General features: G+C 40.5%; 1 protein-coding gene across 15 annotated transcripts in view; it reads right to left on the bottom strand.

Moving 5' to 3' along the window:
* Nucleotides 1–26,045, bottom strand: part of SDCCAG8 (SHH signaling and ciliogenesis regulator SDCCAG8) — a 160,426-nt gene that overhangs the window by 100,685 nt on the left and 33,696 nt on the right. For all 15 annotated transcript variants that reach the window (XR_006289727.1, XR_005224810.2, XM_037895332.2 and 12 more), the window contains 3 exons: nt 20,939–21,091; nt 14,779–14,913; nt 11,486–11,602 (listed from right to left, as the gene is read on the bottom strand). Coding sequence is in view for 13 of the 15 variants with exons in the window: in XM_037895332.2 (XP_037751260.1) it covers nt 11,486–11,602; nt 14,779–14,913; nt 20,939–21,091 (405 nt within the window). In the remaining 2 variants the exon portion in view is untranslated. The remainder of the gene's footprint in view (nt 1–11,485; nt 11,603–14,778; nt 14,914–20,938; nt 21,092–26,045) is intronic.

Here is a 26,045-nt window from a genome sequence, read left to right as displayed (position 1 = left end):
TTGCAGGCAACCTTTCCAAATGTAGAAACCATTTTGAAAATATTTAACAATACTTGTCACAAATGCTGCTGGTGAACGTGTTTCTGTATTGAAATGAGTTAAAAATAATTTGCAAAATATGATGAGTCAGGAACATTTGAAAAGTTAGGAGATATTAACAAGTGAAAGTGCCTCTTCACAAAATATTACTTTACGATGACAATTAACAATTTTGTAAAGAAAAAGTGTAGAAAAAAAGCTATTGAATAAGTTTCTTCAGAGGATGTTAACTTTTATTTTTCCATTCATGCATCATCTATACTTTTTATTTTTACACCTTTTCACGTTAGTGTAATGCAAATACAAGCTTTCATGTAGACCAGAAGTTCTCAAACTGTGGTCCGAGAACTCCATTCAGGTGGACCGAGGAAAGGTTATTAAGGGTTTTTTTTTTTTTTTTTTTTTATAAAGTGCTCTAATCCAAAGCATTTTACAATAGTTAGCTAACAGTACAAACAACATTTGGAAAGATCATTAAGTGGTCCGCCATGATCCACAGCAATTTGCAAGTGTTCTGTGGGAAAAAAAAAAAGTTGTACCTTGATTGTTTTTGTAGTCTTTCACTTTATTTTCATTTACTTCCTATTACTTATAATATAGGAGGAGGATGAGGGAAAAAAACAAAAAAAAACCTCAGGGGGAGGGGGGGAAGAGGAGAGAATGCTCTTCTTCTTCTTGGCTGGGTTCTGAGGGGGGCTCCCCCGAAAATGAAGCAGCACACAAGGCCCCACTAACTCTAAATCTGCCACTGCTCAACATACTTTATTACCTATTTCCCACATATGTAGGCCCAGATGCTCACATGTTCAACTTTCCTCAATGCAAGTAGCCACATTTACATCAATGGAAACACTCACTGTTCATAAAGTTAAGTATATGTGTAAATCGTTGCTGGACTGCGGCTATACTTCATCGCTTACTGTTACCTTCAGTATAAACATGCAAACATACTTGGATACACTATTTAAAAGCAATTATAAATGTGATATTTTTAACGTAATTTTGATCCCAGAGTAATTTTTATTGTGGTCTTCTATTACATAGTTTTTCAGATAATAAATCATTCATACCGTTCTATATAGTCAAGCTAACGAAAAGATATTTTTGCACATATGTAGTAAAAATTCAATATATTTTATTTTGGACATAATAAAAAAAATCCACCACTGCACATGCAGATATTCCCTGCAGTAGGGATCAACTGTAGCCATTTCTTCCAACTATGAGCAACTCCCTGTATTAATCCTGATATCAAATCAGGCAGCCCTATGTTCTGAGCAGTCTCTAAACCTCCGGCCTCCCAGACAGGGCCATCTGACACAGCAGATTATATCAGAAGAACTATCCACCTTTGTAAAGAGTTAGAGTCATCACCAGGGTAATCCCGAACAGTCCCCAACAGTGCACATGGTGGTTTTTTTAAATTGCTGTGTAAATGTACCCTGCTTCTTATTCAAAACAGGATGGGAATCAAGAACATCCAAAGCCTACATTTGGCTTCAAAATTTAGATCTTCTTTAAATCCTATGAAAATGTGATAAATTGTGAGGATGTACAAACAAGTAGTAAAAACTTGGTTAAAAATGTATATGCCTCATAAGATCCCCTAAAATGTACATATTACAAAAAGAAAAAAAATGTTTCATGTAACTAGGTAATTAAAACAAGAGCAGATAGGTACACAAAGTTGCTAGACAAAAACACAAAACCAAACTTTGGGATGGAAGTCAACTCCAGTTCAGGAGTGGATGGAAAAGGCAAGCATAGTAGCAAAATAGGCCCCTGCTTTGTATCTAGCCCCATTTAAGGATTTAAGTCTTCTGACAATCACACAAATCAATAGGCCATCTGAAGACCCCAAGGGACAAATGATGCAACCCACTGAAACAGTGTAGGCTGTAATCCTGTGTTGTCAATGCTCATATCGTTGTGACTGTTGCCATTTTGGAGGCTATTTCAACTGTGTGATAAAACACATGCAGCTCAGAGGCCACTGAGCTATTTGTGCTGCAGGCAATCTTAGCAATGGCTTTGTGTGTGCTCACAAGGCCAAAGCATTGAAACAGGTGCAGCACAGCAGAGATGCCCCCTTCCCAAAATCAGCAGCCGTGCAGCACAGTGATAGAGCGTGAATGGAGATAGGAGCTCAGGTGATGCTTTTTTGCCTGCAGGCTGCTGTAGAGGGAAGTGCAGTGGGGCATCACAAGAGCCTGCTGGAGAGAATACTGGTGCTGTACGGGACCTACTGGGGTGGTGGGGGAGAGGGAAGAGAAACCTTTCAATGAAGAGTGAGGAATGGGGGGTGTCAGGGACCAGGGTCCTGGATGCATGGGGCACATTTCCTATGCAGTTAAGGTAGAATTTTCAACTTGTAATTGTCATACACACACACTGGGGGTGTGTAGTGGGAGTTCAAAAACTAAGAGACAGACTTTTGGCAAGATTGTGTGTGTGTGTGTAAAAATAAAGACCTAAATGTTTTTGATTCATGATTTTCAAACTGTTGGCGTTGACAATACTGGTCAATGGACAATTACCAAGGGCCCTTGTGGCCGTTCTCTGGTCAACCCCAAGACCGATCTGGCATTCTGATACGATGGAGATGACTGTAGGATGAATACCTAGATAGTTGGACAAGGGGGAATGGCCAGAACACATAAAATCATTGGGATTTTGACTATATTACTTTTCTGAAAATACTGTTATTTGGTTTGCCAAAGTGTCTGAACTGCAATAGCTTCTTTTGGAGCAGCACTTTCAGCCCCAGTATGTAGGTAAATGCCTATGGAGACATTTTTAAAAGCAAGCACTGGGGCACCAGACATTACTGGTGGTTGCTGAGTTAAAGGTAAGCAAAAAATTGGTTTAATAACTCTCACCCTGGAGCAAGGTATTTTAAGGATGTGCAGGTTATGGTTGTGTTTTTTGTTTCGAAGGAGGAGGAAAAGAGGAGGAGGATTACTCCCATCTCATTATCAAGAAATAAGAGAAGAGGCTAAGCAGTGCTTCTCTTATCCCCAAAAACAGTCAGTTGAGAGGAGTGAAGTGGGATTACCTGTGGGATTACCCACAGCCTGCACCAATATAGTTAGATGGAAATGAAGGTCTGTCCTCCCTCCCGCACAGTGGCAGCAGACAGTTACAGGCAAGCAGTAAGGCCACTGAGGGTGGCTATGACAGACACAGCAGCACTACCCTTCTGGCTCAGAGCAAAGTCTGGTGGCAGTAGCCGGCAGAGCTGATCCCACAATATTAATGGAAAGACTGCTGCAACCATCATTTTTTCTGGTCTGTTTAACCATTTTTATTTCACCCCATATTGCCGTCAGATAAAAATAAAAACACAAACTATGGGCCTCTTTCATAGCAAAAGCCATTTCATACAGTTTCTAATGTTGAAGAACTCTAATGAATATTTCACATGTGATATTATAAGAGAGTGGAAGTGACAACAACACTATAATTAAAGGTTATGTTCATATTTAATTGCAGGGTCCCAGCCTGGAAATGATATTTTCCCCACCGGTTTTTGAAGAATCATCGTTTCAGGAGCAAACCTTACTAGGTCAGTTAGTTACAGGCCTCAAAGCAGGATCCAACTCAACAACACAGCAGAGGATCCAGAGAGCTGTAAAGTCTCGCTTGGCTCTCACAGGACCCAGCAACTGCAGGCTGAGCTGTGCTAGCACATTACAGCTGTGCAGGCCCATGAAGATGGAATGCATCTGGCCAGGTAGATGGTGGTAGAGTTTTGCACCATCTATAGATACTGAAGCCAATCCATTACAACCAAATAAGCCAAAAGTCAGTTTGTGACGGAGGGGTTAAGAACTGGCCCAGCACAGAACCTTTCTATCTTAGCTGGTAGCTGCTCTCTCTGATGAGAATTCCAGAATGCACACAGTATAGGTGCACATGGTGGATCAGTGCTCCCACCTGGTTTGGCCACTTCTTGTTCCCCTCTTGGCTCCATTCAGGTAAGTCCGCCCCGTTTCCTCTCCCTTATGACCCAAATGCAGTCGGAATCCTTAAAGGAGCCCCATCCTCTTTTTCCTGCTGCCTGGACAAAGACCCACCACATTAATTTGTGGTGAGCACATTCTATCTTTGTAGGACAATTTTAAGCAAATCATCTAAAAAGAGGTGTGAGGACATTTTTGCCTGACTATTTAAGCAAGCAGCTTTTCTATCTATATGAGCACACTGGGATATGCAATTTAAAGTTTTGTTTTAATGATGATCAGGTTCTATGTATTACTCTTGTGTCTGTGTAAGTATTCTTGCATAAAAATACCCACGTTTCACTCACTTGTGGTATCTCTCTCTTGCATATTAGAACAGATTTATTAATAGTAACAGATTCTGCAAGTAGTCCTTGAAAATTCAGTATGTTAAATAATATTTGTGGTGGAATCCACTACCAAAACTAAACTAGCTTTGGAAAGGCTGCAGAAAGAGCAAAAGCCACAGGTTATTAGGCTAAAAACCATGACCCTCTAAGCCAGCGGTGGGCAAACTATGGCCTGCAGGCTGAATCCGGCCCGTCAAGGCTTTGGATCTGGCCCGCGAGATTGCCCCCTGTGGTGCCGCAGGCCCCGCGCCGCTCTCAGAAGCGGTTGGCACCACGTCCGTGGGGCTCCGTGCACTGCCCTTGCCTCCAGGCACCACCCCCCACAGCTCCCATTGGCCGACAACGGGGAATTGCAGCCAATGGGAGCTTTGGGGAAAGTACCTGGAGGCGTGGCAAGGCCAGTGCGCAGAGCCCTGTGCCCCCCTCTCCCCCAGGGGCCGTGGTTCCGGCTGCTTCCCGGAGCAGTGCAGGGTGGAGCCGGGGCAGGCAGGCAGGCAGCCTGCCCTGGCGCCTGCCGCCACCACCCTGGAGCCGCTTTAGGTAAGCGGTGCTGCCCCAGAGCCTGAACCACTCCTGCACCCTGCCCCCAACTGCCTGCCCTAAGCCCCCTGCCTGCACCTCACACCCCTACTGCACCCCAACCCCCTGCCATGAGCCCCCCGCTGCACCCTGAGCCCTTGCCGCACCCCATACTCCCCAACCCCCTGCCCTGAGCCCCCTGCTGCACCCCAACTCCCTGCCCTGAACCCCCTCCTGCCCTCTGCACCCGTCCTGCACCCCAACCCCCTTCCCTGAACCCCCTTCATACACCCCACACCCCTCCCCTGCCCCAATCCCTTGCCCTGAGCCCGTTCCTGCACACCGCACCCCCTCCCATATCCCGCACCTCAACCCCGGCCCTGCATAACATTTCCCCACCCATATGTAGCCCTCGGCCCAAAAAGTTTGCCCACCCCTGCTCTAAACAGCAAAATGGCATTTGTGTACTGTAGGGGGCTTAATGTATAATGGTGCTGGACTGCAGTAGTCAAGGCCATATGCTTGGGACTTCATGTGAGTGGACAGAGGACTTGTAGCCAGCTTTCACTCTTGCAGCGATATAAAAGCTCGTCAAGGAGCAGACAGACAGCAGAAGAGGTTATCAAATGGAAAGGAACTCCTGGACCACAGGAACCTGACTCAGGTTGATGGAGGACTGGAATCTGATATTTAATGTAAACTTCCAGGAAGGCGGTTAAAAATAATGCTGGACTGGAGGTGAAGAGGAGCCTTTGAGACAGAAACAGTCCTCTTGTAAGGACTAAGTCTCATGCCTAGGGGAAAGGGGGTAATTTATGTAATATTAATATAAGTTTAATAGTAGCTAAAACCAGGAAATGGGCAGACTGAAGTGTTTTCATTAATGCAGACAACCCTTTCAAAAATACACATTCACATCTGACGAAACAGCACCCATGTCTCTCCATCAGACGCTACACTCCTTTGTAAAATGAATGGCAGAAAGTGTACATCATCATCATCAAGCTGGTACACGGCACTGACAAATACCATGTGCCGCCAACACCGCTTTATTTGCATGAATACCTTCAGAAAAGACTTGGTAAAGGCTTACTATTTGTGCTAAGTCTGATTGGTGTTGTCCAGAGTTGTGCCCTTTCTTCACCAGTCAAGCATTTCCCTTCTTTGGTTGGTGATGTGAACACAAAGACTTTACTATAATCCTCAAAGGTAGTTCACCTTCAGTTTTGTTCAACTCTAACTTTCACATTTCCTATCATGAGTATTTTACTATGCAATTTTATGTTGTAAGTTAACATAACTTTTGTCAGGGATTTATTTTTTCCAGAGGAAGTGGGGAAGAGATCATCACCCATGATTCTTATAAATTTATTGATCAAGAGCTACCAGGCTTCATAATTCCTGAGCCCAAGCCATATTTGAAAACTGGGCCCTGTAAATTTACAACCATTCCTCAAGGAGTGTGGGGTGGAGGATGTCATCTAACAGATTCTTGTTAAAGTAAACATGCAGGGGGATTTTTGTATATAATATTAATATAGTTTTAAAAAAAAATCTTGTGGTAGCCTTTAACTATATGAAACAACACAGGAAATCAGAAAACAGTTATACAAATTATCACATCCTGGTCTCCTAGATGCCTCAGTACTTTGGCCATTCAGGACAAAGACAGACAATCAAAACTGCACATTTTGTACAACTGTAATTGTACATTTGCCGTAGCTTATTTTGGAGCAAAAAGACTTCCCTGTGTTCTCTTTTCTGTGTCTAAAGCACACTCTCGTCTGCCTGGCTAATGGAGTCATTACATCTCTGACTAAAACCACAATAGCTATACTGGCTTTTAAATACATACATACAAAATATATAGTACTAGCCTAACTTCATCAATATTGTCGACTCTTCCCATTTTACTGAGGTTCTCATCATGATTGGTGATTTTTGTAAAGCCCCACCTTGTGAAGTCTAGTGGTTACATGAGAAACTCAGCTTTTATTGGGGGGGGGGGGGGGGGGGAGAGAGGGGGGAGTTCTAGCCCTTAGGGATGCAAGGAAAAGCTTGAAAACATGACTCCTACAGGCTCAAAAAACAGAAGGTAAATAAAAATCACTAGATTTTAAAACATATTTTGTGTTTTTTAGGGGCCTGGCTCATGATTTTTTGGATCACTTGAAGTTGGTAATACTGCTTCATAAAAATGAATTTAAATTAATCAGTCCTTGAATTTGGTCTGTTATTGGAAAGTTACATTAGCTTAGCCCTTAAATCAGATCCTCCTTTTAACATTTCATGAACACGTCTAAACACTGGCCTATGACTGGTTATCTCTGGCCAAAGCAGAGTTAGTAATCCTTGCATCCATACTTTCTAAACTAGATTACATTTAGTGATTGCTTTATGGCCTACCAGGTAAAACATTCTATAAATCTCTTTTGCAAAACACTTTCATATTATATTTCACACACAATTCCATTCCTCATCCTAGATTCTTGTGGAATAATCTATCACTATATAACATAGGTGCCTTTTATTATTTACAAAAATGCTGAAACATGTACATCTTTCAACTGAGTCTAGCCCATGCAGGTCAATGACTTCCCAATTCCTTTATATACAGTTTTGGGCTCTGAAGCCTAGATACATGAGCCTCCTATTCCTTAGTTTAAGACCTTTGGGTTTGAACCTGCCTCATACCTGGAACTCAGTTCTTTATTTTCTCTCTCAGAACAATGCTAAGTGTAATTTTAATGCCAATTCTAAAAGAATGTTTTCCCATAGTTTCAGTCTCACTAAGGATTTGGCACTGTTTTTAACTTTTTATTTATTGAAAAATCAAACTATAAGTAAAAATGAAAAACATTTTGTGTAGATTTCTCAAATAAGATTTAACATGTTCCTTGTTTTATAACAAGATAATAATGAGACAGCTGTTCCCAGTAGCGTAGATGCAGTAGTGAAAACTCTGTGCAACAGGGAACAATTTCAAATTGGCAAGGAGATGGACTAAATGACCCAATACTGTAGGTCTTTTTCAACTCTAGATTCTATGATTCCTGACCTTCAGACACAAAATAAAAGAAAAAACAAGGAGTACTTGTGGCACCTTAGAGACTAACAAATTTATTTGAGCATAAGCTTTCGTGGGCTAAAGCCCACTTCATCAGATGCATGCAGTGGAAAATACAGTAGCAAGATAGATATACAGAGAACACGAAAAAATGGGGGTTGCCATACCAACTCTTAACGAGACCAATCGAGTAAGATGGGCTATTATCAGCAGGAGAAAAAAAAAATTTGTAGTGATTGGCCCCCCCCCCCGCTGCTAATAGCCCACCTTAATTGATTGGTCTCGTTAAGAGTTGGTATGGCAACCCCCATTTTTTCATGTTCTCTGTATATCTATCTTCCTACTGTATTTTCCACTGCACGCATCTGATGAAGTGGGCTTTAGCCCACGAAAGCTTATGCTCAAATAAATTTGTTAAGTCTCTAAGGTGCCACAAGTACTCCTCGTTCTTTCTGCTGATACAGACTAACACAGCTACCACTCTGAAAATAAAACAAAGCAAGTTTTAAGCCATAACAACGGTTTTATTTTTATATACTGCCACTGACCAAGAGATGCTGTTTTGAGGGAACACTGAATTAATTGTGTTAAAAGTACTTTTCCCCATTATATTGCATTAGCTGTGCACAAATTATTTTATTTTTAAATGTACTGTATAATGGCTCAAATTCCATGAAGGTACTAAAAAGTGAAGTCTATATTGCATTAAATAGGCAAAAATATTCTGCCATACATTAAGGCCTGGTATTATTGGTATATTAAGGCCAGTTATATTGGTATAAAAGTCCCTTAAAGGAACAGGCTATAAAGTATAAAGCACCATTAAAGCACTATAAATGCACACTAGGCAGGGGGGTTGGACTTTGACTATATTGGTAAAATTAAAATAGTACAATTTGTGTGTACACATGCCCTTAGGTATACTTGCCATAAATTCTGTTTTTTCAGAATCCTAAAATATCATAGGACCATAATGTTCATACTACAGATTATTTATCAAATAAGGTGGTGCAGCAGGTTAGTATACAAAACAAACTTGTCTTGGGTGTATATTTTACAATGTTAACACTTCACATGAATGTAATACATACAAAGTACACCTTGAACAGGAACTAAATCCCAGCAGAGGGAGGAAGAGAGGGAAAAAGAAAGAAAATGATTAAATTTCTATGTTTTCTCTTCCTAAATTCATTTTAAATTTCTCTTTAACAAGCCATTAGAAATGCGGACTTTGGTCATAAGAGAAGATATTTAATAGCCATATGTTCCTATTTGTACATATAGAAACTATGTCTTTCCCACCATACCTGGGTACATTAAGCCAATAATTTAAAAACTCCGTTTCATAAAAAACTTAAATTTACCCACAACATAAATTACATTTTGATTAGATAGCACATTAAACCAATTTTCAGTAAGGGAAACTTATTGGGAAATTACAACTTTCTTCTCAATTTCAAAGAAAACATATACTAAAGTAAAATAAGGTACTAATGATTTTACTAGTATATCAGCCAAGTGACCCACTGTCCACTTTTAAAAATTAAATATATATTTATTATGAACAGATGGTGGCCAAGGAAGGTATCAACTCTGCCTCTTAGCCAGAAGGTCAGGTCATGGCTGAGAAACCAAAGAACAATTGCTACTTTGCCATCCATAAGATGAGACATTACATTTTTCTTTTCTAAACATGAAGCTAAATGTAAAATAAGAACAGCTTATTTACAATAAGAATTTTAGTGACCTCTTACATTTTTATCAAAGCGAAATAGCTACACTTATCTCACTATCATAGATTGCTTTATGTAGTTTCTAATATTATTCAGCATATAGAGCTTTGTTGATTACTAGTGTTATTAAAAGCCTAACCTAGAAAATGACCAGTAAATACCAAGAACAATGATTATTTAAACACATATACTTGTTTTTCTAGAATCCAGCAATCACTTTCAAAAAAATGTTTGAAAACCTAAATATGATATGTTATGCTTCAGGGAACAACCCCTCCTTTTAAAATGTACCAGGGTGCCAATTACCATTTTTAACATTTAATTATTCCCATAATGGTAAAGCACAAGTAATCCTAAATGTAAACTTAAATATTTTGTTACATTGTCTAGTTTGTCAAAAAAGTTAACCTTGGGGAAGGCTGCAGAACGAGACTTTCGATGCAAGATTCTTCTTTGAATACTTTATTGCACACTTCCTAGTTCATTAGAATGCCAAGACTATGCCAACTCTCTTATTTGAGATATCTGTCAAGACAGAAGATGAGCCTGTATTTGTGTTTTTCAAGTGTTCTTAGACCATAAGGATCTGGTGAAAAAAACTTACAAGGCCCTTTTATTGCCGTACTGTACAATCTGACATAATAAATAAGTTTTTTAAAAGAATTATTTTAACTAGTAAATATATAACTTAAAACAATGCATAATGTGTCTTTTGATTATAATTTGATTTAGTATTGTTTCAATTTTGAGTTAAGATACATCTTTTAAAAAAAAAGTTAATGGCTACAAATTTTCTGTGGCTACCCATCTAGATTTTGTAGTGCTACTAAATAAAATATCTTTTTAATTCAGAACACTATGTTTTTCCTGCATATATTCCTTGCAGATGAACTGATTTGTTCACTTGATGAAAAGGGAAAAAAAAGTTTTAAAAATGTTGGATAAACAGCTGTACATAGTATTTAAAATTTAAACACACTGAAATACAACGTACGTACACACTTTTCTGTGTATTCAGAACATACTGCCAGTCTCTAGTCATGTATACGTCATATTTCATGAAACAAGAATAGGAAGTTTGAACACTGGAAATGTAAATGGTGAGTCACATTGAAAAGAGGGGGATTTCAAAAAAATGCAACAGAACATCTGTTTGAACTATTAGTGAAGTAAACTGTAATACACCCTAATATTAATATTTGCTAATAAGGGATGTCTTCTCAGTCTACCTGCAAGGCATACATTGGTTTTGTAAGTAGTACAAACTCATCTTTAAATTACCAACAATTAATTCCTAGTGGCATATTTGCATAAATCTGTTTCTTACTTTGAAACTTTTCAATGAATCACAAAAATCAACTGAACTTGAATCTTTAAAGAAATTGGTAATGAAATGATACACTTTGCCTTATATACTTCAAACTTTATCCTTGTTTATGTTTTGTCTTGCTTTGTATGCATACCCATTTTATATGTTTATGAGTGAGATGTATAACCATATGTATATAGTACATAGGCTCAATATGTATAAAATCTATCATATGTGTTCATACACTGTATATGAAGACTATGATGAGTATTATGTAATACTGCACCTTTTTAGGGTTGAAAACAAGGATAAGGCAGGCAAGAGGCATTTCTTTAATAGTAATAGCTGGCTGTTTGCCATTAGTTTAGAATCCACATAACAGTAATAAATGACCAGTATCAGAAAAATGAATCATTCCAACTTCAGAAATAACCCTACTGCAAAGTTATGGCAGTATCATCTCTTACCTGGTCCTTAATTTCAAGCTCCCTTATAGTTTTTGTTCTGTACTCTCTGTGCTTCTTTTCTGCCTCATCCTTCTTGATTTTGGTTTGATTCAACTGAAAACGCATTTCTCCACACACCTGTTAGATTACACAGACAACATGATCTGTAGCTTGTGGAACCCACAGTGTAATGTTTGGTAGTTAGATCTTTTGGTGCCCCCTAGAGATCGTTTGAATCTAACACATTTTTATTTACAGATATTTTAAGACTACATATGGTAAATGTTTTTTATATAAAAAGGTGGATCTGGAATCCTTGTATTGTCATTAACTTTGAAATATGCAGTGCCGGCTAGATTTAATTATATTTGGATCAAGATTTTGTAAAATACTTACACTGTCAATATATGTGCTACTAAATACATTTAAACTACAGTTGCTATTTAAATTTTCTTCCATTCTCTTTTTAAAATCCAAAGATATTCTAGGATCACACTTTCAAATGCTAAAATTAAGGGATGTGTTCCAGCGCATGATTTCCTGTTTTGCCATTTTTTTCTCCAGGTAGGAATGAAAATCTTGAGATTGCACTGTAATTATTTTCAGAGTTCTATTGAAACACTATATTCTCATTAATAGATTGAGCATAAATTCCTTAACAGCAACAACTTATTCAAATGTATACACGGACACTGAAAAAGCCAAAAAGCACCCAAAGGACTTATTTTGGGTGGAGAGACAGCGAGAATTCGTTTTCAGAAAGGTAACTTATATTCCATTCTGGATCCTGACCTCTTCCAGACCAAAACATTTGGATGATGTTCTCTGTGTTGTCTCCCACCTCAATCTATCCCAAACTTACAGGGCCAGGGCCAGTGAAAGTGTTTGCTCTTCCCCTCTCTACGTTTTGGGAGCGGGTCTGTCTTCTTCCACATTCACAATCCAGGGGTTTAGTGGGCCCTGTTTGATGTCAAAAAGCAGAGGTTTTGGACAGGATCTCTGCCTCTCCTTCCCCATTTAAGACAATGACCCCCAATTTGTGGGTGACCATTTCAGGTTAACAATTCAACCTTAAATGCACACACAAAAATGTTATCCCCCTGGCTCCTTTCAGGGGATTCTACTTACCCTCTCCTAACACTTCAGGGGTGAGAGTTGCCATTCTTTCCCTCTCAATCTACCTTTCTCCTCCTCATTCCCTCTGTAACCCACTGTGAAAGAGCAATATCAGCAGAACCCTGATCGCTGACATGACTCCAGCTTCAGCTGGAGTCAACTATATACTTTTTGTTAGGGGATTGTGAGTACCTGAGTGGTAATCACTGGGCTAATGAGGTAATTGGAGAGAATAAGTGGAAGGACCAGGAACAGGAAGCAAGAACCTCAAAAGAAGGCTCAGTAGGAAGCTTACAGGGTAAGCCTGGGTTGAGGAGTGAGGTCTGCAGGAAGCCTCCCCTGGCTGTAAGCTTGCAGTACACGGTGTTACTATGTAAGAAAAGAATAAATACACACCTTGGTGAAAGATAACCTGGCGTGTGTTTGTGAGTGTGAAACCATACGAACTGACCAGTCACAGTGCAGTTCACTGGGTAGAAACGGAGGCACAGTGTAACACCCACTCACATTTTTCTCTATACTCCCTCCCCCATGTACAGCCTCTTCTTAATTGCTCTCTATATTTTCAATCCATTCCCCCACAGTCTCTCCTCTTTCAGTCTCCTTCTGCCACCCAAATTCCCCTACCCATCCTATTCCTGTCTCTTCCCAGTGTTGTCTTTTTAAGAAAAAAAAAAACCCACAATAGAATACAGAAAATCTAACTTCTGAGGGCCAACTGGCTTCAGTCCTCCTGCAAACAATGAGACAGGATGGTCCTCTTTACAAAAAGCGGCCTCACCTCCTCATTCAAAGAATGTAGTGAAATGGTGGCAATCTTCATCAAATACAGCCCGAGAATTCAGTCCCATTGACAGTAATGGGAAGTGGTCTTTTTTTTTTTTTTTTTTGGGGGGGGGGGGGGAGCTCAAGAATTTAAATGCCAGAGAATGGGAGATGAGAAATAAAAAAAAAAAAAAATCTGAAATTTAATACAATGCTAAGAGTTGCCAACTCTGCCTTTCTGCCTCCTCTTTTTCATCAGAAGGGAGACCATAAGACAGGCTTCTTTCTCCATTTCACAGCTGAGGAGGAAAAAAAAAAACAACTGCATCCCATCCCACCTCTCAATATGCAGCTGACAGCTGAGGAATCAGAGGTGAGGAAACGCTGACGAGAAGCTCATGCTACAGTGCCCCTTAGTGGCCAACAGAGCAAATTGCTCTAAGAAACTGCAGCTAGCTGCTGAGAAGCCCTCTGGCCTTGGGTTTAGAGGGCAGGCACATATCTCAAATGTCTATTTCAACAGACATCTCTCATTTTAGTACTAAAATCATCTATATTCTACACAAATTTGGTGTCCCCTCACCTTTATTGCTGAAAACTTTTTACATCAAAGTAAAGAATGATGCTGAAGCTATAAGAATTATTTACACTAAAGTAAAATCGATCCTATAGTATTTTATTTTTTCTGCTTGAATTCTTTTTTCCCTGTCTCATTCTGGGACATACAATGCATCCCACATTTGAGCCTGAGAAGACTGAATGGTATGTAGGTGGCTAGGACCACCAAAACAGTGGATTTCAGTTAAACCAGGATAGTATTTATATACAAAACCAATTCAACCTAAACAGCAGAAAGAGGCCTTCTTAAAATGCATAAAACTAGCACTAGTATTACGAAGAACTATACTGAACAGAAAGTCTACAGAAAAAAAAAAATAGTGTTTTGAATTTTAACCACAAAATAAATTCATGCTACTCTTTACTCATTTTAGCTCTGCAGAGCCAAAACAGCTATGGAAGAGTGAGTTGAATCCTGTTCTATCCCCTGTATCAACAGAATTATTAATTAAATGTTGATTGCATAGTTTTTAAAGTGATTTTGCATGGACCAGAAAAAAAATAAAAGCTTGACTCTCAGATGTGATGTAAGGCTGTAAACGCTATCGGAAAATTTTCGAGAACCCCACAATTAAATATATAACATTAAAATTTATGTATTTTAGACTATTTAACCCCTTAAACTATGTTAAAGAGGAAAGAATACTGGTTCACATCATGCACCAGATTTTCATAATACATTTTCAGAAAGCCAGATTTATTAATACCTTCTTTTCAAATATGTTTTACAGAAAATACACAGTACGAAGCATTTCTCACCATGTGATCTTTCAAACCACGATAACAAGCAAATAGTCATTTGAGATTGTCTCTACCTTATTAACTTCCATCTCCTGAGAGGTAAGTTGGTTTTGGGCTTCCTCTAGCTGGTTAGCTATTGAGTTCTTCTCTCTCGTAATTTTCTCTAAACGAGCCTCCAGTGTCGCCACATTCTGAGACAAAACCATCACCTGCAGAAAGAGAAACACTATAGTGAATTAACCAGAACCTTATACAGGGCCAAGTTCTGCAATCTTTACTCCTTGAAAGCAATGGGAATTTTGCCCAAGTATGTACAGTGGACCCAATGCTGCATTCCTTCGCATCAAAACTTGATTTTAAGGCAATAGGAATTTTGAGTAAGCAAGAAATACAGGCTTTACTTTAATAAGGGCTGCAGAATGATTAGAACAGTGAAGTTTATTTTAAAGTGATTTAAGTATGCATTTGAAATATTTTCAGTCAGCCAAACTACTCTACCGGACTTCTCAATATGCGTAATGATGTTGAAAGAAACCCTTCGAGAAATGATGCAGACGTGTATTCCACTTAGACGAGTGCGCACCCGGCGCATCAGAGCCATAGAATTTTTCTTACCAGTACCTGTAGAGGAGCAGCGCTCATGCCAATAGCCTCTCCCCTGACTATATGAGGTGCTGCTTTCCCAACGCCCCTCAGTTCCCTCACACCAAATGCCCAGAGACTAGACTCTGATGCAGAGGAGACAGAGGATGGGTCATGGAATATATGTCTGCATCACATCTCTAAGAACCATAGCTACAGTAAGTAACCATTTTTCTTCTTTAAGTAGATGTAGCCATATTTTCCAGTTAGGTGACTCAAGCAGTTTCCCCAGAGGATGGGGCTCACAGCCTATTTAAACAAGGAATGTAAGACCACCTTCCCAAAGTCTGCATCTGCTCTGGATACCGCGGTAATGGAGCAATGGTTTGTAAACGTGTATCGACAACCAAGTGGCAGCCCTGCAAATATCCATTATGCAGATGTCACTTAAGAACACTACCGATTTAGCTTGCACTCTAATAGAATGAGCTTGCACCCAAAGAGGGGCTGTGGCCAAAGCGGTTTTGTATGCAGCTTTGATGCAGGAAGTTACCCACTTACAGATCATCTGAAAGGAGACTGCCTATCCCTTCATATGGGGTTTAGTCCTGTTCAGATAAAAGGCCAGACATTGTCTGATGTTCAATATGCGAAAAAGCTCCTCCTCTGGAGATTAATGGGGCTTAGGGAAAAAACAAAACAAAAAATCTTACAGGCAAGCATACCACCTGGTTTAAATGAAACAGAGATCCCTTTACACACAAATTTCAGTTGCGGCCACAATGTCTCAGTCTTTGGAGAACTGTATGTAAGAAGGCTCTGCCAGCAAAGCCTGCAACCCTCACACACTCCTTGCAGATGTTATCGCCATGAGGAATGCAAATTTTTGACATAAGGGAGAGGAAAGGGGCAAGATGCCAGAGGCTCGAATCGAGATCCCTAGATAGCTGCTCTAACAGTGTTAAGGTCCCACAAGGGAACCGGTTCCCGCTCCAGTGGATGGAAACTAAGGATTCCTTTCAAGAATTTCACCACCATGGCAGTGGAAAACACCGATTTTCCATAAATGGATGAAAGGCTAAGATCACCACTAGATGCGTCCTCAAATGAGCTAAGCCTAAGGCCCAACGACTGAAGATGCAGTAAATACTTCAAGATGTCTAGTATACTGTATACTGGCTGAACTCCATGGCCAAAGACCACACTGAAAAATGCTTCCACGTTGCCGAATACGACATTCTGATAAAGGGCTTTGTAGGACCTGTTGAACAGCTGCTGAACATTGCTCTTCCTCCTTGTTCAATTACGGAGCAGCAATGCTGTGAGATGTAGGGAGCTGAATGCACAATGCAGACTGTGACAGTGAATCTGTGTAAACAGTTTGGGATGGAGAGGAAGGGATATGGGAAGCTGAATCGACAGCATGAGAATGTCAGAAAACCAGCACTGCCCTCAGCCATGCTGGGGCAGCGAGGATGAGGCTGGCCCAATCCACTTTCAGTTTGAGGATGAGCTGTGGAACGATTGGGATCAGAGGAAAAGAACACAGGAGAGCTGCCTATTAAATCTGTCCTTTTGGAGACCTTATCCTTAGGAGTGATCTTAAACCTGCCCTGACATCTCTATTGTTCACTGCGGTTACGACTAGGGAATTTGGGGGCAGATGGGAATAAAAGCCCTCCTACACTGGGACAAAATAGCATTTCTCCATATGCTTTGCAGGTGGTGGTACTGAAGCCAGTGTGGTCTAGGGTGCATTGTTGATAGGGAGGATTACTCTCCCAGGAGCAGACAGCTTTAGGATATGCATTAACTTATGGGTGTCCTCCTGCAGAAACTCCACTTAGAATCATAGGATACCAGGTTTGGAAGGGACCTCAGAAGATCATCTAGTCCAACCCCCTGCTCAAAGCAGGACCAATCCCCAAGTTTTGCCTTAGATCCCTAAATGGCCCCCTCAAGGATTGAACTCACAACCCTGAGTTTAGCAGGCCAATGCTCAAACCACTGAGCTATCCCTCCCCTCCAATTGAATGCCCAGGAAGCAGCCACATTCTGCAAAAGGTCCTGATGGGCCTTAAAATCCTTTGCTATTGGAGGACAGAAAGAGCCACACATTGCTGCATCATCCAGGAATGAAGAGTAGGTGGTTAACTGGACTGGTCGAGCTGAAAGGGGCAACTCCATGGATTCCGCACAGGGAAGGCTCACTGGTACCTGAACCTGCAGTGGGTCAACAGTTCCCACCACTGATCTGCCTGGTGACCTCACCTTAGAGTGAGCTGATAAGTGCAACCTCTGTGATTGAGAAGTGTCTCACGGATTCCATGGAGGTCACTGATAAGGATAGGGCATTGGTGGCCAGGGGCCGCAGTCGTGACTGTGAGATGAATGCCAATCTCCATAAATACTCCCCGATGTGAGTCGTGTGATAGAGAGCAGGGGAAGGAAGATCCCAACCTCAATACTGAGGAGCTTTGGGATTCTGGGGATAAAGGCAGAGCCACTCCTGAGGAGCAAGTAACCAGTCTGACTCATCCATCACCCAGAATGGGCCAGGGACCAGCACCGATGATAAAAGTGGTACTGTTGGCACCAAGTACACTGGTGCTGGAAGCAGTGTCAACCCCAAAGTCATCAGTGTTGCTGACGCAGCAGATGGTGCTGAATTTGAGCTGCCACAGTGACATTCTTTCCTGGGTGTCTGGCTGGTGGGTTGACTGCAACAGTGCCAAGGAGTTTCCCTGGTGCAAGGTCCCTTGCACTGAGCCCAGTACAAGTCTTGCTCCGCAAACCATGGAAGGGGAACATCAGAGGGCAGTGCCAATGGACCTAAGGCTTCAGCGGCCCATTCACCCAATGGGGCTGTAAATGATGCAGCCCTGGCAAAGTCCTGGACCAAAGGAGATATCGGGATGGAACGGCAGAGATGGTCTGTAGCCACCTGGCATGCCACTGACAGAAATAAGTCAATGCTGGTATCACCCTCATCAGTACCAGACTCAACGAACACCCTGTGGCCAGAACCAGAGTCGACGGCACAGGGTCTCTAACCTCCCTACTCGGTACTGGGTAATGGTTAAAGACACCCCCATGAACCCTGTGCCAGTCCAAGGTCTTCCTGGGGTAGGGGGAAGAGTACCCACAAGACCTGGAAAGGTCTTGATTGGTCTCGTGTGACCTTTTTCTCAGCACACTAGACAGCGGATGTTCTTCCATCTCTTTGGAGAGGTGCACAGTCCGGAGTGCAAAGCAGCAGCACTCTAGGAACCTGAGGGGAACCTGCAATCCAATGGAGGGCCTCGGTGCTATAGGAGGCCTCATGGCCTATTCAAGCAGGTGCTGCTTTAGGCAAGGGTCCCTAGCCACCTGAGTCCATTTCACGAACAATCTACAGATTGAACACTGTTCCTCAACACGGGCCTCACTCAAGCACAACAAGCATTGCATGCGGGAATTGTTGTTATGGATTGTTCTCCTCACACAACAGACAATGTTTAAACCCCGTGTGAGGTTAATACAACTAACATTAATCTAACTAATACTAAGGGTACTAACTAACTACACACAACAAGAAAAAACAACAACACTAAACTAGTGAGAGTTTGTGAGGTTAAGATTACCCAGTTCTCCAACTCCAGCCATGGGCAGTCACAAGGAACTGAGGGGACTCAGGATGGCACTGCCTCATGTACTAAGGGGAGGGTCTATGGCCACGAGACACAATGCCACCCCTGTATGATACTTCTAGGCAAAATTCACCAGCTCTAATGCGCAGGGCATGCACACACCGAAGTGGAATACACAGCTGCATCTACTCAAAGAAGCAGCAACAGGTTCTCTATTCCTGCAGCCTAGATAACATCTACTTACTTATCACTTAGGCTCTGATTTTGACCAACTGGTAGCAAGGGGAACCATCTTATGCCCCATAGAGAAACAGTTACAGAAACTTACCCTGTCACTATAGATATACTCAAATTTTATTTCTAAACTGAGGCAAAAATCTCACCCCTGTAGCTCAAAGCAGATGCAGCGTAGCAGTAAACAAAAGCCAACTCAGTATGTTCAAAAATTACAATTTCATTTTTTCAAACAATATAGTTGAATTAATATTTTGCTGAATGATAAAAAACACCGTAACAATAAAACAAAGCTGTTTGCCCTTGAGCTGTTTAGCCCTGAAGCTGCCTAATGTAAGTGGAAATAATAGGGCCTGACAGTTCTAGGTTAACGTTATAGGAAGTCAAAAGCTGGACCTAGAAGGTTATGTATTTACAACTACACTTCAGCCATTATATATCCACCTGATTTATGGACCCATGCCAGATTGTTCCTCTAACAAATCACTTGTTAGGAAAGTAATACAACAAATTCAAGAGAAGATCAATTTAATGCATAGTACAAATAAGGTATTTTCCTGGTACTTAATTTCACTTATCACTAGTACAAATGTATAATAATTTTTCTACCAGACTCAAGACTAAAGACACCCAGCAACTAACGCTAATGCTAATTACCAACTATAAAATCACAGTATTATTATAATATATTTTTGAAGTGCCATGCTTGCCTAAAACAAGATATTAGACGACTGCAAGTCCTCAGAGCAGGAATCAGTTAAATAAGACAACATACAGTGCCACAAGAAGCTAAGTTTCAGTAACAGTGAATATTACGAAGTTCTTGTTTATAAGGCAATTTTTATGTTGGAGTGCATACAGTGCTGATGAGGGGAGGAAACGGGGAACAATTGTACCAGGGCCCTGAGCTCAGAGACTCTCCCAAAATGTCTGTAACTGGGGTGAAATGGAAGGAGGTGGGGTCCCAAGTGACATGATATACTGGGACCCCAAATTTCTCTTGACAGTCCTGAGTGTATACTCTGTGGTTCTAAAGTACAGCCATAATTACACAGTGAAATCTAGTATGTACTACTTGCAAAAGATAAACCTCTGTCTTAAACAATCATAGATACATAGATATTAAGATCAGAAGGGACCATTATGATCATCTAGTCTGACCTCCTGCACAATGCAGGCCACAGAATCTCATCCACCCACTCCTGCAATAAACCTCTCACCTATGTCTGAGCTTACTGAAATCCTCAAATCATGGTTTAAAGACTTTAAATCCTGGAGTGCTTACTCTGTTTTCACTCAGTCCCAACTCAGGCAAACTTCTTGTGTATCAGCAACAGCTAAGTTCCCATCAAAGTTTTAGTCCAGGTAATGGTGTTAGGGGCAACTGGGTTTTCAGATTTTAGGTTGGGCTTGCAGGATTATTGCTGTGAAGACTCAACAGCGTCGGTCCGAGAATCTGGCAGTTGTATTGTTTTCACAACATATGCAAACTGTACTTCTAATAATTCAGTTACAATTCATTTGGTTCGATATTTTTAACCTGATTATTTTTGGGGGGGAGAGGGGGAAGCTATTATTCCATAGAGATTAAAATAACCTGTAATGTGCTGTATTGCTTTTTAAGGTCTTGATGCAAAGAAGCATATGAATATATGCAGAGTCAGAAATAAGTTTCTGTTTACTGGGTTCACAAATCCATACAGTAGTTTTACTGTATCTAACTTATTGCAATAAAACCACTGCATGTTCCTTAGCCACATATGGATGAAAAAAAAATTACTAGTGTTACCGTTGATGCCAAGTCCTCTCTTTCTTTCTTCATTTCTCCTCGCAGGGCTTCTTTTTCACCAGCCCTCTTATCTAGCTGGGCAATTAGCTCCATTTCAAGGCGATCCTTCTGTCTTTCCATCTCACTTTTCAGCTGTTCACACTGGACTAGAGCCTTTGGAAATAATATATTATGAAATTTAGAATGCATTCCATTATTTAGACTTAGGACAAGAAATAAACATTCCTCTAAAGTGAGGCATTGAGTAGAACAAGCCTGACACTCTAGTCTAATGCTTTCAGAAGAACTAATTGGCTATTAGAACAAAGTTTCATAGCTGTGCACAGATGCCTCTGTGTGTGTATTGGCATACCAAAAAAAAAAAAAAAAAAACCACAGGATTGACAAAATGAGATTACACACACGATCTTTAAAAGACTACGTGTCCAAGGACAACTTCGTTGTCCAACAAGAAAATAGTCATCTCAATTGTGTTTAGAGCCCATAATAAAGTTGATGGGATTTTCCAGAGTAATTTGTGTTTTATAGATGTCTGTCCCCCTCTCAAAAGTCTGTTCCTGATATAACCAGTGCTTAAGAATTCTGTGTGCATTTCACCCAAGATTGTCAAGGAAAACTTTCTGCCAATATTTGGTTCCTTGTAGACACCAATAATCTGTAGTTGCATTCCATACTGTACGACGGGACAGTCCATTACAGTGGTCTACTCTCTTCCTAAAGTGAAGTATTGGGTACAAAAGGCCGAGTAGAGTCACAGAAGCAATTTGGCAAAGTAAAGGGCTGAAAAGGCTGACGTTCAGATTTCTCAAATGATAAGGACTAAGGAGGCCATTTATTGTAATTCCAGCTTCAGGATGTATATGCTGATTAAAATTCTGGCTTAACTGACTGAAGAGCAAGTCGTAAGCAGGCAGCAAGGAACTGTTTCTCTCATCCAAACTGAGCTGCCCAGAGATGATGGACAGCAGGGTTTTGCACAGCAAGCACAGACATGATGCTTCAGAGAAGGTACTGTATAAACAAAACCCAATCAGAAAAATCTACATTTTGTGATTAAGTCCCTCCAGCAATGGAGCAGGAAAAGATTATTTTAAATTGGTCTCATTTATTCACAGATTGGTCCTCTTTCAGCTAAATTAAGATATTCAAGGCACCGTGAAAAGGCATTTTGGCTTTGATTAAACTAGGTCTTGTTTCACTAACATTCTTTCTTCAGCTTTTTTATATCCTACTTCAAGGAATCTAGAAGCCCTAAATGGATTTTATTTCCTTTGCCTTTTAAGTTAGATTTTCAAATGAGTCTATGAGTGAGAGGGAAAAAAAACCTCCGTCCAATATGTTCCCCATGTGCTGGTTGAGGAGGGGGGGAGGAAAAACTACACCATTTAATTATCTTTAAAGAGGAGTCGGGCTGAGTCTTCCATACTCCCACTATATCTAATGCGAGACCTCTGGTAGTATCTATCCCACATTTAGAAAACAGTTATCTGAGATTAAATTAATTAATGCTATCACCACCACTTTCTATAGAAATCAGAGCCTTGGGCAGCTCTAAATCTCAAGCATCAGTAACTTCTTTCTCTACAGCTTCTTCACCATTTGAGTGAGACAGGGCCGTAAAAGCAAAATAAAAACAAAAGGACTAAAATATGTTGCAAGAAGAAATTTGTACTTGACAAATACCCTGCTTCCCTGATTAGTAGCTCACTTCAATTCTATGTTTAAAATCCATCTCTCAGGTTTGCTTTAACATTGAAAGATTATCTTTGCCTGTTAAGAATAAATAAAACTAACAGGGCAAGAGGCCATAAGCAACAGAAATGCTAAATGTTTCCAAAGACTGAGAACCTAACACCTGTGCCTTTCACAAACCGGACATCACTGACAGTTATCTTAATACTTTTGGCCTACAAAGGCAAGTCGCCCACATGAATACTCCCACTGGATTCAATGAGACTTGCCAAAGAAAAAATAGGACTTGGCCCTATGAAAGAAACAGGACTGGGTGGTACAGTACCCAAAAGAATTTGCATTCACATAGCTGGGGGCGGAAAAAAAAGAGAAAGAAAATGTTTGTTTTTTACATAAAGGGGCAGGAAGCTAGCAGTGTGTACATATGACAGTGGGTATCGGGTTGGGAGTATGGGCCAACCTCTGTAGCAGTACCCACGCTGCTGTCACAGGTAGCTCCCATGCACATGTGGAAGTCCATGCAAGTAGCAGTGAAGACTACACAGGGAACATACCATGCATTTAGTTACTTTCCTTTCATTAGACCATCATGCACATAATGTGTGGTCAGATTTCATTACAGTAGAACCTCAGAATTACAAACTGATCTGTCAACCACACACCTCATTGGAACTGGAAGTATGCAATCAGGCAGCAGCAGAAACAATAACAAAAAAAATGCAAATACAATACAGTATTGCGTTAAACTACTAAAAAAATAAAAGGAAAGTTTAAAAAAAGACTTGACAAGGTAAGGAAACTGTTTCTGTGCCTGTTTCATTAAAACTAAGATGATTAAAAGCAGCATTTTTCTTCTGCATAATACAGCTTTGGAACTTTACTAAGTCAATGTTCAATTGTAAACTTTTGAAAGAACCCTAACATTTTGTTCAGAATTACGAACAATCTCCATTTCCAAGGTGTTCATAAATTCTGAGGTTCCACTGTAGTTTTCTCTCACCTAGATCTCTACTGATTTGCCTTATAAGGTTCATATCAAAATCAGGGCTGCCAAGCGATTAAAAAAAAATTAATCATGATTAATCGCACTAAAACAATAATAGAACACCATTTATTTAAATATTTTTGGATGTTTTCTACATTTTCAAATACAGCACAGAATACAAAGTGTAGTGCTCACTTTATATTTATATATGTGCATTGTAAAAAACCAAAATAGTATTTTTCAATTCACCTAAGTACTGTAGTGCAATCTCTATCATGAAAGTTGAACTTACAAATGTAGAATTATGTACAAAAAACCCGCATTCAAAAATAAAACAATGTAAAATTTTAGAGCCTGCATGTCCACTCAGTCCTACTTCTTGTTAAGCCAATCGCTCAGACAAACAAGTTTGTTTATATTGGAAGGAGATAATGCTACCTGCTTCTTGTTTACAATGTCACCTGAAAGTGAGAACAGGTGTTCTCATGGCACTATTGTAGCCGGCGTCGCAAAATGTTTACATGCCAGATGCACTAAAGATTCATATATCCCTTGATGCTTCAAGCACCATTCCATGGGACGCGTCCATGCTGATGATGGGTTCTGCTCGATAACAATCCAAAGCAGTGCAGACGAATGCATGATCATTTTCATTATCTGAGTCAGATGTCACCAGCAGAAGGTTGATTTTCTTCAGGTTCTGTAGTTTCTGCAACGGAGCGTTGCTCTTTTAAGACATCTGAAAACATGCTCCACACCTCGTCCCCCTCAGATTTTGGAAGGCACTTCAGATTCTTAAATCACTTGGGTCGAGTGCTGTAGCTATCTTTAGAAATCTCACATGGGTATCTTCTTTGCATTGTCTCAGATCTGCAGTAAAAGTGTTCTTAAAATGAACAAGATGGGCTGGATCATCATCCGAGACCGCTATAACATGAAATATATGGCAGAATGTAAGTAAAACAGAGTAGGGGACATACAATTCTCTCCCCGAGTTCAGTCACAAATTTAATGAATGCATTATTTTTTTTAAATGAGCGTCATAATCATGGAAGCATGTCCTCTGGAATGGTGGCCGAAGCATGAAGGGTCATACAAATGTTTAGCATATCTGGCACAAATACCTTGCAATGCAAGCTACAAAAGTGCCATGCAAATGCCTGTTCTCACTTTCTGGTGACGTCGTAAATAAGAAGAGGGCAGCATTATCTCCAGTAAATGTAAACAAACTTGTTTGTCTTGGGGATTGGCTGAGCAAGAAGTAGGACTGAGTGGACTTGTAGGCTCTGAAGTTTTATGTTGCTTTGTTTCTAAGTCCAGTTATGTAACAAAAAGAAATCTACATTTGTAAGTTGCACTTTCGCAACAAAGAAATTGCTTGTACTTGTATGAGTAGAATTGAAAAACACTTTCTTTTATCATTTTTACAGTGAAAATATTTATAATCAAAAATATACACTGATTTCAATTACACCACAGAATATATATGAAAATGTAGAAAAAACATCTAAAATATTTAATAAATATCTATTTGTATTCTATTGTTTAACAGTGTGATTAAAACTGACTAATTTTTTTATCCCGCTTAATTTTTAAGTTTATCGCATGAGTTAACTGCAATTAATCGACAGCCCTAACCAAAACAGTCCACATTTCTGACCTATGTTAAATTGAATATGATCTGGTAGAGAACATATTCTGTATTTTGATACTAAAATAAAAAGCAAATTTTCAGACAGAAAATAAAGCCAAGGAAAAATTAACTTTTGTCATCTTATATGTGGTTGGAGCAAAAACAATGTTCTGCGCTCTTTGGCAGAAGCCGGTCATTAACATACATCAGTGGTTCTCAAACCTATTTGATAAGGCCCCCCTTCTTTGTGCCTGTAGTCGTTCATCCCCCTTCCCCCGCAAGTACATATGCCACCACCCAGCTCTGAAGGCAGAGTGGAGAAGGTGCCCAGCTCTGAAAGCAGCACCACGCCAGGAGGAGCACAGAAGGGTGGCAACATGAAAAGTGATATTTGTTAATATCTCTTTTCACAGCAGACTTAGCGGCCCATTTCCACCCTTACTTCTGCGCTGCTGCCGCCACCCCAGGACTGACAGTTGGAACCCTGCCGCCTCCAGGTGAGGGATTGGGGTGGGGTGGAAGGAGAGCCGGAGCCCTAGCTACTTCTCCCGGTGAAGGAGAGTGTGGAAGGACAGACCACGTGGCGGGGCTCCAGCTGTCCCCTCTATCCCCACCTTCCGGGTGTGCATTTCCCTTCTTCATGAGCATCAGTCTCCTGGGGTTGACAGCCAGAGCTCTTAAAACACACAGCTCGCGCCTCCCTTGACACATTCCTGCGTCTCCCTTGGGAAGCCCGCTCCATAGTTTGAGAACCACAGACATGCAATTGCAACTCTGGGAATAATGTATCACAGATG

The sequence above is a fragment of the Chelonia mydas genome, chromosome 3, assembly GCF_015237465.2.
Source record: "Chelonia mydas isolate rCheMyd1 chromosome 3, rCheMyd1.pri.v2, whole genome shotgun sequence".
Taxonomy (NCBI): domain Eukaryota; kingdom Metazoa; phylum Chordata; order Testudines; family Cheloniidae; genus Chelonia; species Chelonia mydas.
This window is presented reverse-complemented; position numbering and strand designations above follow the sequence as displayed.